We start from the raw sequence: 13,134 nt of genomic DNA, 5'->3' as shown, positions 1-13,134 counted from the left end.
ATGATCAATAGGCTGAACCCTGCTGGTTAGCTGACACCAGCTGAGCTTTGCCCAGGGCCCTGGAGGAGCTCAAGCATGAAATTGCTGCATTATCATCTGAGGCTGATACTGACTGCTCAGAGCTGCTGCAGCACCAGGCAGATGAGAAGTGACACTGATTTACCAGCAGAGCTTCAGGGATGAATCACAGAATCAGAGAATGGTTTGGGTTGGAAAAGCCCTCTGGGATCACCCAGTCCAGCCAGCAACCCAGCACCACCATGGCCACCAAACCATGGCCCCAGGTGCCATGGCCACAGGGTTCTGGAGCACCTCACAGTCTCACAGTATCACCGAGGCTGGAAGAGACATCAAAGATCATCAAGTCCAACCTGTCACCACAGACCTCATGACCAGACCATGGCACCAAGTGCCACATCCAATCCCCTCTTGAACACCTCCAGGGATGGGGACTCCACCACCTCCCTGGGCAGCACATCCCAATGACTAATGACTCTCTTGGTGAAGAACTTTCTCCTCACCTCCAGCCTAAACCTCCCCTGGCACAGCTTGAGACTGTGTCCTCTTGTTCTGGTGCTGGGTGCCTGGCAGAAGAGACCAACCCCCACCTGGCTACAACCTCCCTTCAGGGAGTTGGAGAGAGCAAGAAGGTCTCCCCTGAGCCTCCTCTTCTCCAGGCTAAACACTCCCAGCTCCCTCAGCCTCTCCTCACAGGGCTGTGCTCCAAACCCCTCCCCAGCTTTCTTGCCCTTCTCTGGACACCTTCCAGCAGCTCAACATCTTTCCTAACCTGAGGGGCCCAGAACTGGACACAGGACTCAAGGTGTGGCCTAACCAGTGCTGAGCACAGGGCAGGATGAGCTCCCTGCTCCTGCTGGCCACACTGTTCCTGATGCAGGCCAGGATGCCCTTGGCCTTCTTGGCCTCCTGGGCACACTGCTGGCTCATGTTCAGGCAGCTGTCAATCAGCACCCCCAGGTCCCTCTCTGTTTGGCTGCTCTCAGCCACTCTGACCCCAGCCTGTAGCACTGCCTGGGGTTGCTGTGGCCAAAGTGCAGCCCCTGGCACTTGGACTTGTTGAATGCCATCCTGTTGGCCTCTGCCCATCTGTCCAGTCAGTTAAGGTCCCTCTGCAGAGCCCTTCTGCCCTCTCACTGACCAACATCTGCTCCCAGCTTGGTGTCATCTGCAAACTTGCTGATGACTGACTCAATGCCCTCATCCAGATCATCAATGAAGATGTTAAAGAGCACAGGGCCCAGCACTGATCCCTGGGGCACACCACTGGTGCCTGGCTGCCAGCTGGCTGTGGCACCATTCACCACCACTCTCTGGGCTCAGCCTCCAGCCAGTTCCTAACCCAGCTCAGAGTTGCTGCTGTCCAAGCCAGGGGCTGACAGCTTGGCCAGGAGTTTGCTGTGCGGGATGGTGTCAAAGGCCTTGCTGAAGCCCAGGCAGACCACATCCACAGCCTGCCCCACATCCACCAGGCAGTCCCCTGGGCATGGAAGGAGATCAGGTTGGAGAGGCAGGGCTGGGGACTCCACCACCTCCCTGGGCAGCCTCTGCCAATCCCTGACCACTCCTGCAGCAAAGACATTTTTACTCCTCTCCAACCTAATCCTCTCCTGGCACAATTTCAGGCCAGTTCCTCTCCTTCTATCCCTTGAGACTAGGGAAAATAACATAAGAATGAGGGGAGAAGGAAGGGAGTTGCAGACCAAGAGGCCTGCCAGCCCTGCTGGGCAAGGAATGCTGAGAGCAGCAGCAAAGTGGTCACAAGGATAACGAGGAGGGACTGGCTTGGCTTCTGCAGATCTCAAGCCCCCTGGAGGAACCCCTGCATCCCCAGCCAAGGGTGCTGGGGGTGTTCCTGGCTGTCTGGATTTGCAAAAGCCACTTGGCAAGGTCCCTCCCTAGGGCACTGATGGAAGGCAAACCCCCCACAGCCTGGGGGAGACAGGCTGGCAGTAGCCTCAGAGCTGCTCAGAGGCAGGAAACAGAGGTTGGGAAAACCTGCTCCATGCCTTCAGCTCTGTGATGTGTGCACACATCTGTGTCACACAGAGTGGGGATGGAGGGAGGGCACAACCTCTGCAGAGGGAGCTTGTCCACCCCAGGGCTGAGCAGCAGGGAGCTGGGCAGTGCTGAGTGAGGTGGCTTCATCCTTCCAGGTCAACAGGAGGAACAGCAAAGATGCAGAGGAAGATGATTCTGCCAAGCATCAAGGGCTAGGATGAGAGAAAATGGCCTTGAGCTGCATGAGAGGAGGTTTAGGTTGGACATTAGGAGCAACTTCTTCCCTGAAAGGGATCTCAAAGCCTGGCCCAGGCTGCCCAGGGAGGTGGTTGAATCCCCACCCCTGGAGGTGTTTCAAAGAGGCAGGGATGTGGTGCTGAGGGCCATGGTTTAGCAGCAGCCTTGGCAGAGTCAGAGAATAGTTGGCCTGGGTGAGCTGAAAGGGCTTTGCCAACCCAAACAATTCTGATCTATGATTTGTGGCCCTTGGTCTCTTCTCCCAAAGAGAGAAACAGCCTCAAGTTGTCCCAGGGGAGGGTTAGGTTGGACTTGAGGAACAAGAAGGACATTGAGACATCCTTCACTCCAAGAAGGGCATTGAGAGGCTGGAATGTGTCTAGAGAAGGGCAACCAAGCTGGGGAAGGGTCTGGAGAACAGGGCTGGGGAGGAGCAGCTGAGGGAGCTGGGGGTGCTTAGTCTGGAGAAGAGGAGGCTGAGGGAGACCTCATTGCTCTCTGCAGCTCCCTAAAAGGAGGATGGAGCCAGGTGAGGTCCTTTCTCCCAAAGAACAAGTGACAGGATAAGAGGAAATGGCCCCAAGGTGCACCAGGAGAGGTTTACTTTGGACATAAGGAACAATTTCTTCCCCCAAAGGGTTGTCAGGGCCTGGCCCAGGCTGCCCAGGGCAGTGGTGCAGTCCCCATCCCTGGAGCTGTGTAGCTGTGGTGCTGAGGGCCATGGTGTGGTGGTGCCCTGGGTTCAGGGTTGAACTGCATGACCTTGCAGATCTCTTCCAACCATGACTCCAAAACGGTACAGAGAGGTTTCTGCACCAAGCATGACCCTCAGGGGCTCAGCAGCAGGCTGGGGAGGAGGAGGTGGAGGAGGAGGTAGAGGGCTGCCGATCCCTGTACCGGAATCAGGGGGCACTGGGTAAGATGAGGCAGGCTCTTGAGGAAAGGGGGAAAAAAAAGGTGCTATGACAGATGACATCTCACCAAACCACAAAGCAGAGCACCCCAGGATGCTGAGGGTGCTGAGGGTGTGCAAGAGACCAGCAAATGACAAGAGAAATCCATCAGAGAGAACGTGCCCCCCTCCCCCCGCAGTTTCCATCGGCTCCCCTCAGGACAGGATGCTTGGGTTAGGTATTTCTAACCCGGGGTGGAAATGAGTGACATGAACCAGACGCCACCCACCTCCTGGGGTGGAAATGAGTGACATGGAGGAGAAATTTCCACTACCTGTGAGCAGAGCTGGCTGGGGTGAGGTGAGGGAGGTGCAGGGGTGGTGGGAAGCGTTTGTCAGCAGGCTCTTTCCAGCCTGCAGAGGTTGGTTTCCTTTGCCTGCTGGTGCAGTTCCCTGCTCTGCCCATGGCTCTCTGTCCCTTTGGGGGCAAGCCCTGATCCTTGCTGCCATCAGCTGGGGGCAAGGTCTGGCCCACACATTTCCACTCTGTGCTGTGAGCCACAGTCCCCAGCCAGGCTCAAGGTCCCCAGAAACATCTCTCTGAGTTGAACTGAGTCCCCAGCCCTCTGCTCCTCCAGGTCCTGCAGCAGGGCACATGCTGCAGAGAGCCCAAGCTTGGTGCTCAGAGGACCCCACTGAGGTAGCACTCACCCTCTCCAGCTCCTTCACCAGGATGCTGACCAGCATGGAGCTGTTACTGGGGTTCTGGTCAATCTTTTTGTGCAGGGTCCAGCGCAGCATCCCTGAGGAGTGAAAGCCAAGGAAGAGGTCAGGCTGCCAGGGAAGAGGTCAGGCTGCCAGGGAAGAGGTCAGGCTGCCAAGCAGAGCAGTGATGGATCAGGGGCAGGATGTTGGAGGGGAGGGGGTGTCAGGAGAGCTGGGCACTGCTGCTGCAGAAGTCACCCCTGGGTTGCTGCACTGACAGCCCCATCAGAGCCAAGCCCCCAGCTTCTCTGCCCTGGGCTCCAGTCATTGACCCCCTGCGAGGGACAAGCCATGCTGCAGCCCTGTTCTGGATCAGCTGAGGATGGTGCAAGGTGGGCACCAGGAGCTTGCCAAAGATTTAGCACCTCCCAGAGCAGGTTAGGAAGGGCAGAGCAGCGCCAGCGGGGTGAAGGCATCCCGTGTGCCAACATCCCATGTGCCCCCATCCCGTGTGCCCCCATCCCATGTGCCCCCATCCCATGTGCCCCCATCCCATGTGCCCCCATCCCATCACCAGCTGGGAGAGGGGAGGAGTGGGGGGTTTGGAGGCAAGCAGTGCCCCAGCAGGGCAGCATGGGGGGCCGTGGCTGGGAAGCAGGGCAGGGCTGCAGCTCACCTCGGTCGCACTGGCAGGCAGGGTGGTGTCCATCCAGCTGGCGCAGCAGGCTGCGGACGCGGCGCAGGATCTCCGACTCCACCTCTGGGGGGACAGAGAGCACCTGAGCAGCCAGGACAGCACCCCTGGGAGATGGGCACCCAGGGACAGCCCCAGGGGAGGAGGCACTGGTTTGGGTGAGCACAGGGACTGCACCATCACCACGTTCCAGAACTGTCAGGGCTGGAAGGGAACTCAAGGCTCAGCCAGTCCCAACCCTCCTGCCATGGGCAGGGACACCTCACACTGCAGCAGGTTGCTCACAGCCACATCCAGCCTGGCTGCAAAACCCTGACAATCACAGACTGTTGGGAGCTGGAAGGGACCTCAGAAGCTCATCCAGTCCAACCCCCTGCCAGAGCAGAAGCACCTAGAGCAGGTCACACAGGAACACATCCAGGTGGGGTTTGAGTATCTCCAGGGAAGGAGACTCCACAACCCCCCATGGCAGCCTGCTCCAGGGCTCTGGCACCCTCACAGAGAAAACATTTTCCTCCTGTTTCCATGGCACTTCCTCTGCCTCAGCTTCCACCACTGCCCCTTGTGCTGGCATTGGGCATCCCCCAGCAGAGCCTGGCTCCAGCCTCTGGGCACTCACCCTGCACATCTTCATCAGCATGAATGAGGTCACCTCTCAGGCTCCTCTCCAAGCTACAGAGCCCTCAGATCCCTCAGGCTCTCCTCCTAAGGAAGATGTTCCACTGCCTGCAGCAGCTCCATGGCTCTGTGCTGGACTCTCTCAAGAAGTTCCTGAGGCCCTTCCTGACCTGAGGGGCCCAGCACTGGACACTACTCCAGATGCAGCCTCACCAGGGCAGAGGAGAGGGGCAGGAGAACACAGGGCTGCACAGTCCCCCTCAGAAGTGACCTGCTGCTCTCAGACCATCATGAGCTGGTGGAAATGACAAAACCCCAGAACCCCTAGGCTAGGTGGCAGACCTCAGCCACAGAGTGAGCAAGACAGAGGTAGCTGAAGCCATGAAAGAAGGCATTGGGCACCACCACTTGCAGCTTGCACACATCGAAACCAAACTGCAGCCAGCTTGTGGCCAAAAATAAGTCAGACAACCTCAGCCCCAGTTTGTGGTGTGACTCCTAAGTGGGGTGAGGGCTTGTCACCACCAGTATTCTCAGATGACATCTGGCTGGCCATGAGCACCAGCACATCACAGATTGGAAATGAAAGTCACCCTGAAAGCACCTGGGGTGTTGGCCAGGAGAGCTGCAAGGTCCTTTTACTCCAGCACACACACAGAATCATAGAATCAACAAGGTTGGAAAAGACCTCAAAGATCATCAAGTCCAACCTGTCACCCAACACCTCATGACTAACTAAGCCATGGCTCCAAGTGCCACATCCAATCCCCTCTTGAACACCTCCAGGGAGGGGGACTCCACCACCTCCCTGGGCAGCACATCCCAATGGCTAACAACTCTCTCAGTGAAGAACTTTCTCCTCACCTCCAGCCTAAACCTCCCCTGGCACAGCTTGAGACTGTGTCCTCTGCATCAAGCCCTGCAGGAATGAGGAAGAAGAACTGTGGAGCTTAATCAGTAACTCAGCATCTCAGCAAAACACTTAGGAGAGATGTCTTTTGGAGTGGTCTTAAAATCAGGACTATGAAGAAGAGCAGGGGATATTCCCTATTCCTTGGCATGGTACATCAGGTTCTCTGCTAGCTCACCTCAAAGTTTAGGCTGGAGGTGACGAGAAAGTTGTTCACAGAAAGAGTAATTGGCCACTGGGATATGCTGCCCAGGGAAGTAGTGGGGTCCCCATCCCTGGAGGTGATCAAGAGGGGATTGGATGTGGCACTTGGAGCCATGGTTTAGTTGTCAGGAGGTGTTGGGTGACAGGTTGGACTGGATGATCTCTGAGGTCTTTTCCAACCTTATTGATTCTGTGATTCTCTTGTTCTGGTGCTGCTTGTCTGGCAGAAGAGACCAACCCCCACCTGGCTACAACCTCCCTTCAGGGAGTTGTAGAGAGCAAGAAGGTCTCCCCTGAGCCTCCTCTTCTCCAGCCTAAGCAACCCCAGCTCCCTCAGCCTCTCCTCACAGGGCTGTGCTCCAGACCCCTCCCCAGCCTCATTGCCCTTCTCTGGACACCTTCAAGTCTCTCAATGTCCTTCTTAAACTGAGGAGCCCAGAACTGGACACAGGACTCAAGGTGTGGCCTAACCAGTGCTGAGCACAGGGCAGGATGAGCTCCCTGCTCCTGCTGGCCACACTGTTCCTGATGCAGGCCAGGATGCCATTGGCCTTCTTGGCCCCCTGGGCACACTGATGGCTCATGTTCAGCTGCTGTCAACCAGCACCCCCAGGTCCCTTTATGCCTGGCAGCTCTCAGCCACACTTTGTGACCCTCTTTACCCTGGGCTGCTCTTCCCTGCCAGCAGAATGATTCTGGCTCCTTTGTACTACAAACCCAAGCAGTGTATCAGTTGGGTGATGAGGGCAATGTCCTCCTCCTGTAGGAAATTGTAGGCTTGGTGCAGAGAGACCATGGCTCAGCATCACCCACCTGTGCTCTCCATGACCAAGCTGAGCTGCAGCAGGGTGGCTGCAGAGTGTCTCTGACGAAGGGCTGAGTGCACAGCTGCTCCTCACACGACATGGGCATAGCCTTAGGTCCTGTGTCTCACCTGCAAAGAAACAGGGCACACTTGTATTGGGCTGGTGGTGCAGATCAGGATCAGCATGAGCCTTGGGAGAGAGGGCAAAGCCACCAGGACACCATGGGCATGGGAGTCCAGCAGGGAGGATGTCCTCCAGGGAGGCAGAGCCCTAAGAGTGAGCACAGCATGGCTCAGGGGCTGTGTTTTGCTGGTGAAAGCTTCACCTTGAAGCTCAACCCATCTGAACATTTGGCCCTCAAAGCCCCCTGCAGCAAGAAGGCCTCTAGGGCTGAGCTTCAGCAGCAGAGCAAGGCAGGGCAGGGTACCTTGTCACCTCCAGGGGAGAATGAGGCTGAAGTGCAACATTAAACCAGAAAAAGATGAGACAAAAAGAATCCAAATTTCCCTGAGGTCTCCAGGCTTGGAGTCCTCATCCACAGCCATCCTGATCCAGCAGCCCAGAGAAACAAACCCTGAGGACAGACTGGGAACTGGGTATGCTGCAGAAGGAAGCCAGCCTGGAGCTGGACAGCTTCTCTTGTCCTCAAGCATTGTTCCCTCAAAGAATAAGGAAAACCAAACAATCCTGAGGGGAGAAAGGAAGGTGAGAGGACTGCAGGCCAACGTGGGGCATGATGGGGGAACAGAGCAGAACAGCCCAGGCTGAACAACCCCAGCTCCCAAGCATCAGTGATGGAACTGTGACCACTGGGATGCTCAGCTACAGGCATCTGGAGATGTCAGCACTGAGATGCTCAGCTGCAGGGATCTGGAAGTGTCAGCACTGAGATGCTCAGCTGCAGGCATCTGGAAGTGTCAGCACTGAGATGCTCAGCTGCAGGGATCTGGAAGTGTCAGCATTGAGATGCTCAGCTGCAGGGATCTGGAAGTGTCAGCATTGAGATGCTCAGCTGTAGGGATCTGGAGATGTCAGCACTGAGATGCTCAGCTGCAGGGATCTGGAGATGTCAGCACTGAGATGCTCAGCTGCAGGGATCTGGAAGTGTCAGCACTGAGATGCTCAGCTGCAGGGATCTGGAAGTGTCAGCACTGAGATGCCCAGCTGCAGGGATCTGGAAGTGTCAGCACTGAGATGCTCAGCTGCAGGGATCTGGAAGTGTCAGCACTGAGATGCTCAGCTGCAGGGACCTGGAGATGTCAGCACTGAGATGCTCAGCTGCAGGGATCTGGAAGTGTCAGCACTGAGATGCTCAGCTGCAGGGATCTGGAAGTGTCAGCACTGAGATGCTCAGCTGCAGGGACCTGGAGATGTCAGCACTGAGATGCTCAGCTGCAGGGATCTGGAAGTGTCAGCATTGAGATGCTCAGCTGCAGGGATCTGGAAGTGTCAGCATTGAGATGCTCAGCTGTAGGGATCTGGAAGTGTCAGCACTGAGATGCTCAGCTGCAGGGATCTGGAAGTGTCAGCACTGAGATGCTCAGCTGCAGGGATCTGGAAGTGTCAGCACTGAGATGCTCAGCTGCAGGGATCTGGAGATGTCAGCACTGAGATGCTCAGCTGCAGGGATCTGGAGATGTCAGCACTGGGATGCTCAGCCATAGGGATCTGGAGATGTCAGCACTGAGATGCTCAGCTGCAGGGATCTGGAGATGTCAGCACTGAGATGCTCAGCTGCAGGGATCTGGAAGTGTCAGCACTGAGATGCTCAGCTGCAGGCATCTGGAAGTGTCAGCACTGAGATGCTCAGCTGCAGGGATCTGGAGATGTCAGCACTGAGATGCTCAGCTGCAGGGATCTGGAGATGTCAGCACTGGGATGCTCAGCCATAGGGATCTGGAGATGTCAGCACTGAGATGCTCAGCTGCAGGGATCTGGAGATGTCAGCACTGAGATGCTCAGCTGCAGGGATCTGGAAGTGTCAGCACTGAGATGCTCAGCTGCAGGGATCTACCCACACCCAGATCCCTCCCAGCCCACACGTCCAGCACCTCATAGTCCTCCCCCTTCAGTGCCCTCAGTGAGGGATCATCTCCCCCAGTGTGTTGCCCTCTCCATCTCCCCACCCATGGGCACAGCAGCAGCTGCAGGACTCTGTCTGAGGGAGCTGCAAGAAGCCTCTCAGAAGTTCTACAGGGGAAGTTTTTGCAGCCTGCAGGTTTTGCCTTCTCTTCTTTTGGTCTTGCATTCCCTGAATTTTAGAGGTCCTTGAGACACCCAAATTTGTGGCTGGCAACAGGGAGCCCACCTCCAGCTGTCCCCACACCACCCCACTCCTGTCACTCCTCTGTGTCCCTCCAAGCACAGCTGGGCCATCAGCCCATAGAATCAATGAATCATGGAATGGTCCACGCCAGAGGGGACCTCCAAAGCTCCTCCAGCCCAACCACCTTGCACTTAGCAGGGACATCCCCAACTAGATCAGGCTGCCCAGAGCTCTGTCCAGCCTCACCTTAAATATCTCCAGGGATGGAGACTCAACCACCTCCCTGGGCAACCTGTGCCAGTGTTCCACCACCCTCATGGTGCAGAACTTGTTCCTCACATCCAATCTCAATCTGCTCTGCTCTAGTTTGAAGCCATTGCCCCTGCTCCTGTCCCTGCAGGCCTTTGCAAATAGTCTGTCCCCAGCCTTCTTGCAGCCCCCTTCAGGTACTGGCAGGCTGCTATTAGGTCTCCCTGGAGCCTTCTCTTCTCCAGGCTGAACACCCCCAGCTCCCTCAGCTGTCCTCATAGCAGAGCTGCTCCAACCCCCTGAGCATTTTTAGTGGCCCTCCTCTGGACCCTCTCCATCAGGTTCATGTTCCTATACCGAGGGCTCCAGTCCTGCACACAGCACTGCAGGTGAGGTCTCAGCAGAGCCAAGTGGCAGAATCCCCTCTCTAGATCCCTGGCAACACTGCTTTGGATGCAGCCCAGGCTGTGATTTGCCTTCTGTGCTGCAAGCTCACACTGCCTGCTCCTGTCCAGCTTCTCATCCATCAGCACCCCCAAGTCTTTTTCCACAGGGCTGCTTTCTATCACCTGCTCCCCCAGTTTGTATTGACAGTGAGGATTGTTTCAGCCCAGGTGCAGAACCCTGCACTTGCCCTTGTTGAACCTCATGGAACAAACCTAGATTGAGATAGAGATTGGTAGATTGAGATTGGATGTGAGGAAGAATTTGTTCCCCATGAGGGTGGTGAGAGCCTGGCACAGGCTGCCCAGGGAGGTGGTGGAAGCCTCCTGCCTGGAGGTGTTTGCAGCCAGGCTGGATGTGGCTGTGAGCAACCTGCTGTAGTGTGAGGTGTCCCTGGCCATGGCAGGGGGTTGGAACTGGCTGAGCCTCGAGGTCCCTTCCCACCCTGACAGTTCTATGGTTCAGTGAAAGAGGAGGTGTGACAGAGGAGGACTCCTGCTCCCCTGCAGCTATCAGAGCAGCAAGCACCACGCAGCAGCGCTGCACAGCTGTCGTCTGCTCGGCATCCAAATGATCTTCCTGCTGGGACAAGCACAGGGGTCCCTGATGCTGGGGCTCACCCATGGTGCCTGTGCTGAGCAGAGGAGCTGGGCCTGCACCCTGGGCTCCTGCAGCACCCCTGCCTCAGAGCTTGGCCCTGCCCAAGTGAAACTCAAGCTGCTGCTAAGTGCGGTGCTGGCTTCCCACACCCGAGCCCTGCCTGCCCGTGCCTGGTGGGGCAGCTGCTGGCCAAACAGGGAAGCTGCCCTCCAGAACTTGCTTTCCACATTTAGGAAAGGTCTCCACAGGGCCAGAGTGCCCTGAGCTCCTCCTGCCTGAGAAACTTCACTTCTTGGCTCAGCTGCCTGCTTGAACAGCGCTGCCTTTCCTCACTCAGCAAAGAGGAGCTGAGCCTGAGCCTAGAGTCCACCTCCTGCTCCAGCTGCTCCAGCTGGGGGGCATCCCATGAAAATTCAACTCAAAAGTGCCCCAAACGGGACCCCAGCACATTCAGAGACCAGTCACACTTTCTGGGGGACTGAGAAATGTCATATGAGAAGAGGCATGAAAGAACACACATGGTGAGGAAGACTATGGTCAGCCTGGGTCCTTACAGGCACCAGCTGCTGGTTCTCCCTTGGCCTGGCCATAAGCAGCACATGGACAAAGGAGCAGAACATCTTCCATATTTTGGGATGTTTTTTTCCTGCTTTGATATCAAGGGTGAAAACACCAGGGCTGCCAGAAGGGGAGGAAGGATGCAGGGCAGGGACTGGCTTGAGAGCAGCCCTGAAGAAAAGGCCTTGGGGGTGCTGGGGGAGGAGAAGCTCAAGAGGAGCCAGCAGGGAGCACTTGCAGCCCAGAGAGCCAAGCAGAGCCTGGGCTGCAGCAAGAGAAGTGTGGCCAGCAGGGCCAGGGAGGGGATTCTGCTCCTCTGCTCCACTCTGCTGAGACCACAGCTGGAGCATTGGGGCCAGTTCTGGAGCCTCTGTGCCAGGAAGGGTCTGGAGGTGCTGGAAGGTGTCCAGAGCAGGGCCACAAGGAGGAGCAGAGGGCTGGAGCTGCTCTGCTGTGAGGACAGACTGAGGGAGTTGGGGTTGTGCAGTCTGGAGAAGAGAAGGCTCTGAGGAGACCTAATTGTGGCCTTCCAGGATCTGCAGGGGGCTGCAAGAAAGCTGGGGAGGGACTTCTGAGGGTGTTAGGGAGGGATAGGACTGGGGGGGATGGAGCAAAACTAGAAATGGGTAGGTTCAGATTGGATGTGAGGAAGAAGTTGTTGGCCAGGAGGGTGGTGAGAGCCTGGCACAGGTTGCCCAGGGAGGTGGTGGAAGCCTCCTGCCTGGAGGTGTTTGCAGCCAGGCTGGATGTGGCTGTGAGCAACCTCCTGTAGTGTGAGGTGTCCCTGCCCATGGCAGGGGGCTTGGAACTGGCTGAGCCTTGAGGTCCCTTCCAACCCTGACTGTTCTATGATTCTATGACTGAGTATGGGAAGAGCTTCAGCCCCAGTTTGGAGCAGTTCAGAGTGCTCCAGCAGGACCACATCTGCCCTCTGTGGCCATGCTGGATGGAGATGCTGCCTGCCCTCCCTCATGGCAGACCATGAGGAATGAAGCCTGGCACAAAGGGTGCCTTGGGCACCACCCAGGAGCCACTTGTCACTGCAGGGACACACCAACCATGTGCAGCTGCAGTGACACACTCAGAGATGCTGATTTGGGTGAAACTCCTTTCATCAGAGTGTGGAGCTGCAGGGACACCATGGAGACCCCAGGGCTGGTGTCAGAGCAGTAGGAGATGTCACCCACTGGCACCTGGAGGGGGTAGCAGGATCCCTGTCACTGCATCAGGCTGTTTCTTGACCTGTTGAGACAGGAGCAGTCCCTGACACACACCCTGTGCCCCTCTGCCTGCCAGGCTGCTCCCAGCACCCATAGTATCATAGTCTCACAGCATCAGTCAGGGTTGGAAGGGACCACAAGGATCATCTAGTTCCAACCCCACTGCCATGGGCAGGGACACCCCACACTAGATCAGCCTGGCCAGAGCCTCATCCAGCCTGGGCTTAAACACCTCCAGGGACAGGGCCTCAACCACCTCCCTGGACAACCCATTCCAGGGCTTCACCACTCTCATGGGGAAGAACTTCCTCCTCCCCTCCAGCCTGAATTTCCCCACCTCCAGCTTCATTCCATTCCCCCTAGTCCTATCACTACCTGAGATCCTGAGCAGTCCCTCCCCAGCCTTCCATAAAACCCAGCAGCCATAAAACCTCAGGAGACCAGATGTGACATGCTGGGATTTGATGCTGTCCTTGGGGAAGATGGAGAGGGTTTGTTCCTGTACCTTCTGCATGCACAAATCCCTTCCTGTGGCTCCTTTGCCATTGCCACTCCTTCTGGTCACAGGCTGGGGGGCTAAAGACCCTGCTTATGACACCTCTGCACTTTGTGCCCTGCCCCACCACATGCTGTGAGCCAGCCAAGGTCACAGAATCCCAGAGTACATCAGGTTGGAAGAGAGTTCCAAGCTCATCCAGCCCAGCCCTCGACC

The 13,134-nt window shown here is 56.8% G+C and overlaps 1 protein-coding gene across 3 annotated transcripts in view; it reads right to left on the bottom strand.

Annotated features, from left to right (window-relative positions):
• PIK3R6 (phosphoinositide-3-kinase regulatory subunit 6) overlaps positions 1–13,134 on the bottom strand; it is a 62,763-nt gene that overhangs the window by 33,552 nt on the left and 16,077 nt on the right. For all 3 annotated transcript variants that reach the window (XM_068151614.1, XM_068151612.1, XM_068151613.1), the window contains exons 2-4: positions 7,093–7,213; positions 4,530–4,613; positions 3,860–3,951 (exon numbers count right to left, since the gene is read on the bottom strand). In XM_068151614.1, coding sequence (XP_068007715.1) covers positions 3,860–3,951; positions 4,530–4,613; positions 7,093–7,105 — 189 coding nt within the window. In that variant the 5' untranslated portion in view covers positions 7,106–7,213. The remainder of the gene's footprint in view (positions 1–3,859; positions 3,952–4,529; positions 4,614–7,092; positions 7,214–13,134) is intronic.

Source organism: Melanerpes formicivorus, unplaced genomic scaffold, assembly GCF_026170545.1.
Source record: "Melanerpes formicivorus ecotype bairdi unplaced genomic scaffold, bMelFor1.0.p_v2 SCAF_21, whole genome shotgun sequence".
In the NCBI taxonomy this organism is placed as follows: Eukaryota; Metazoa; Chordata; class Aves; order Piciformes; family Picidae; genus Melanerpes; species Melanerpes formicivorus.
Note: the sequence above shows the minus strand (reverse complement) of the source record. Positions and strands in the feature narration are given on the sequence as shown.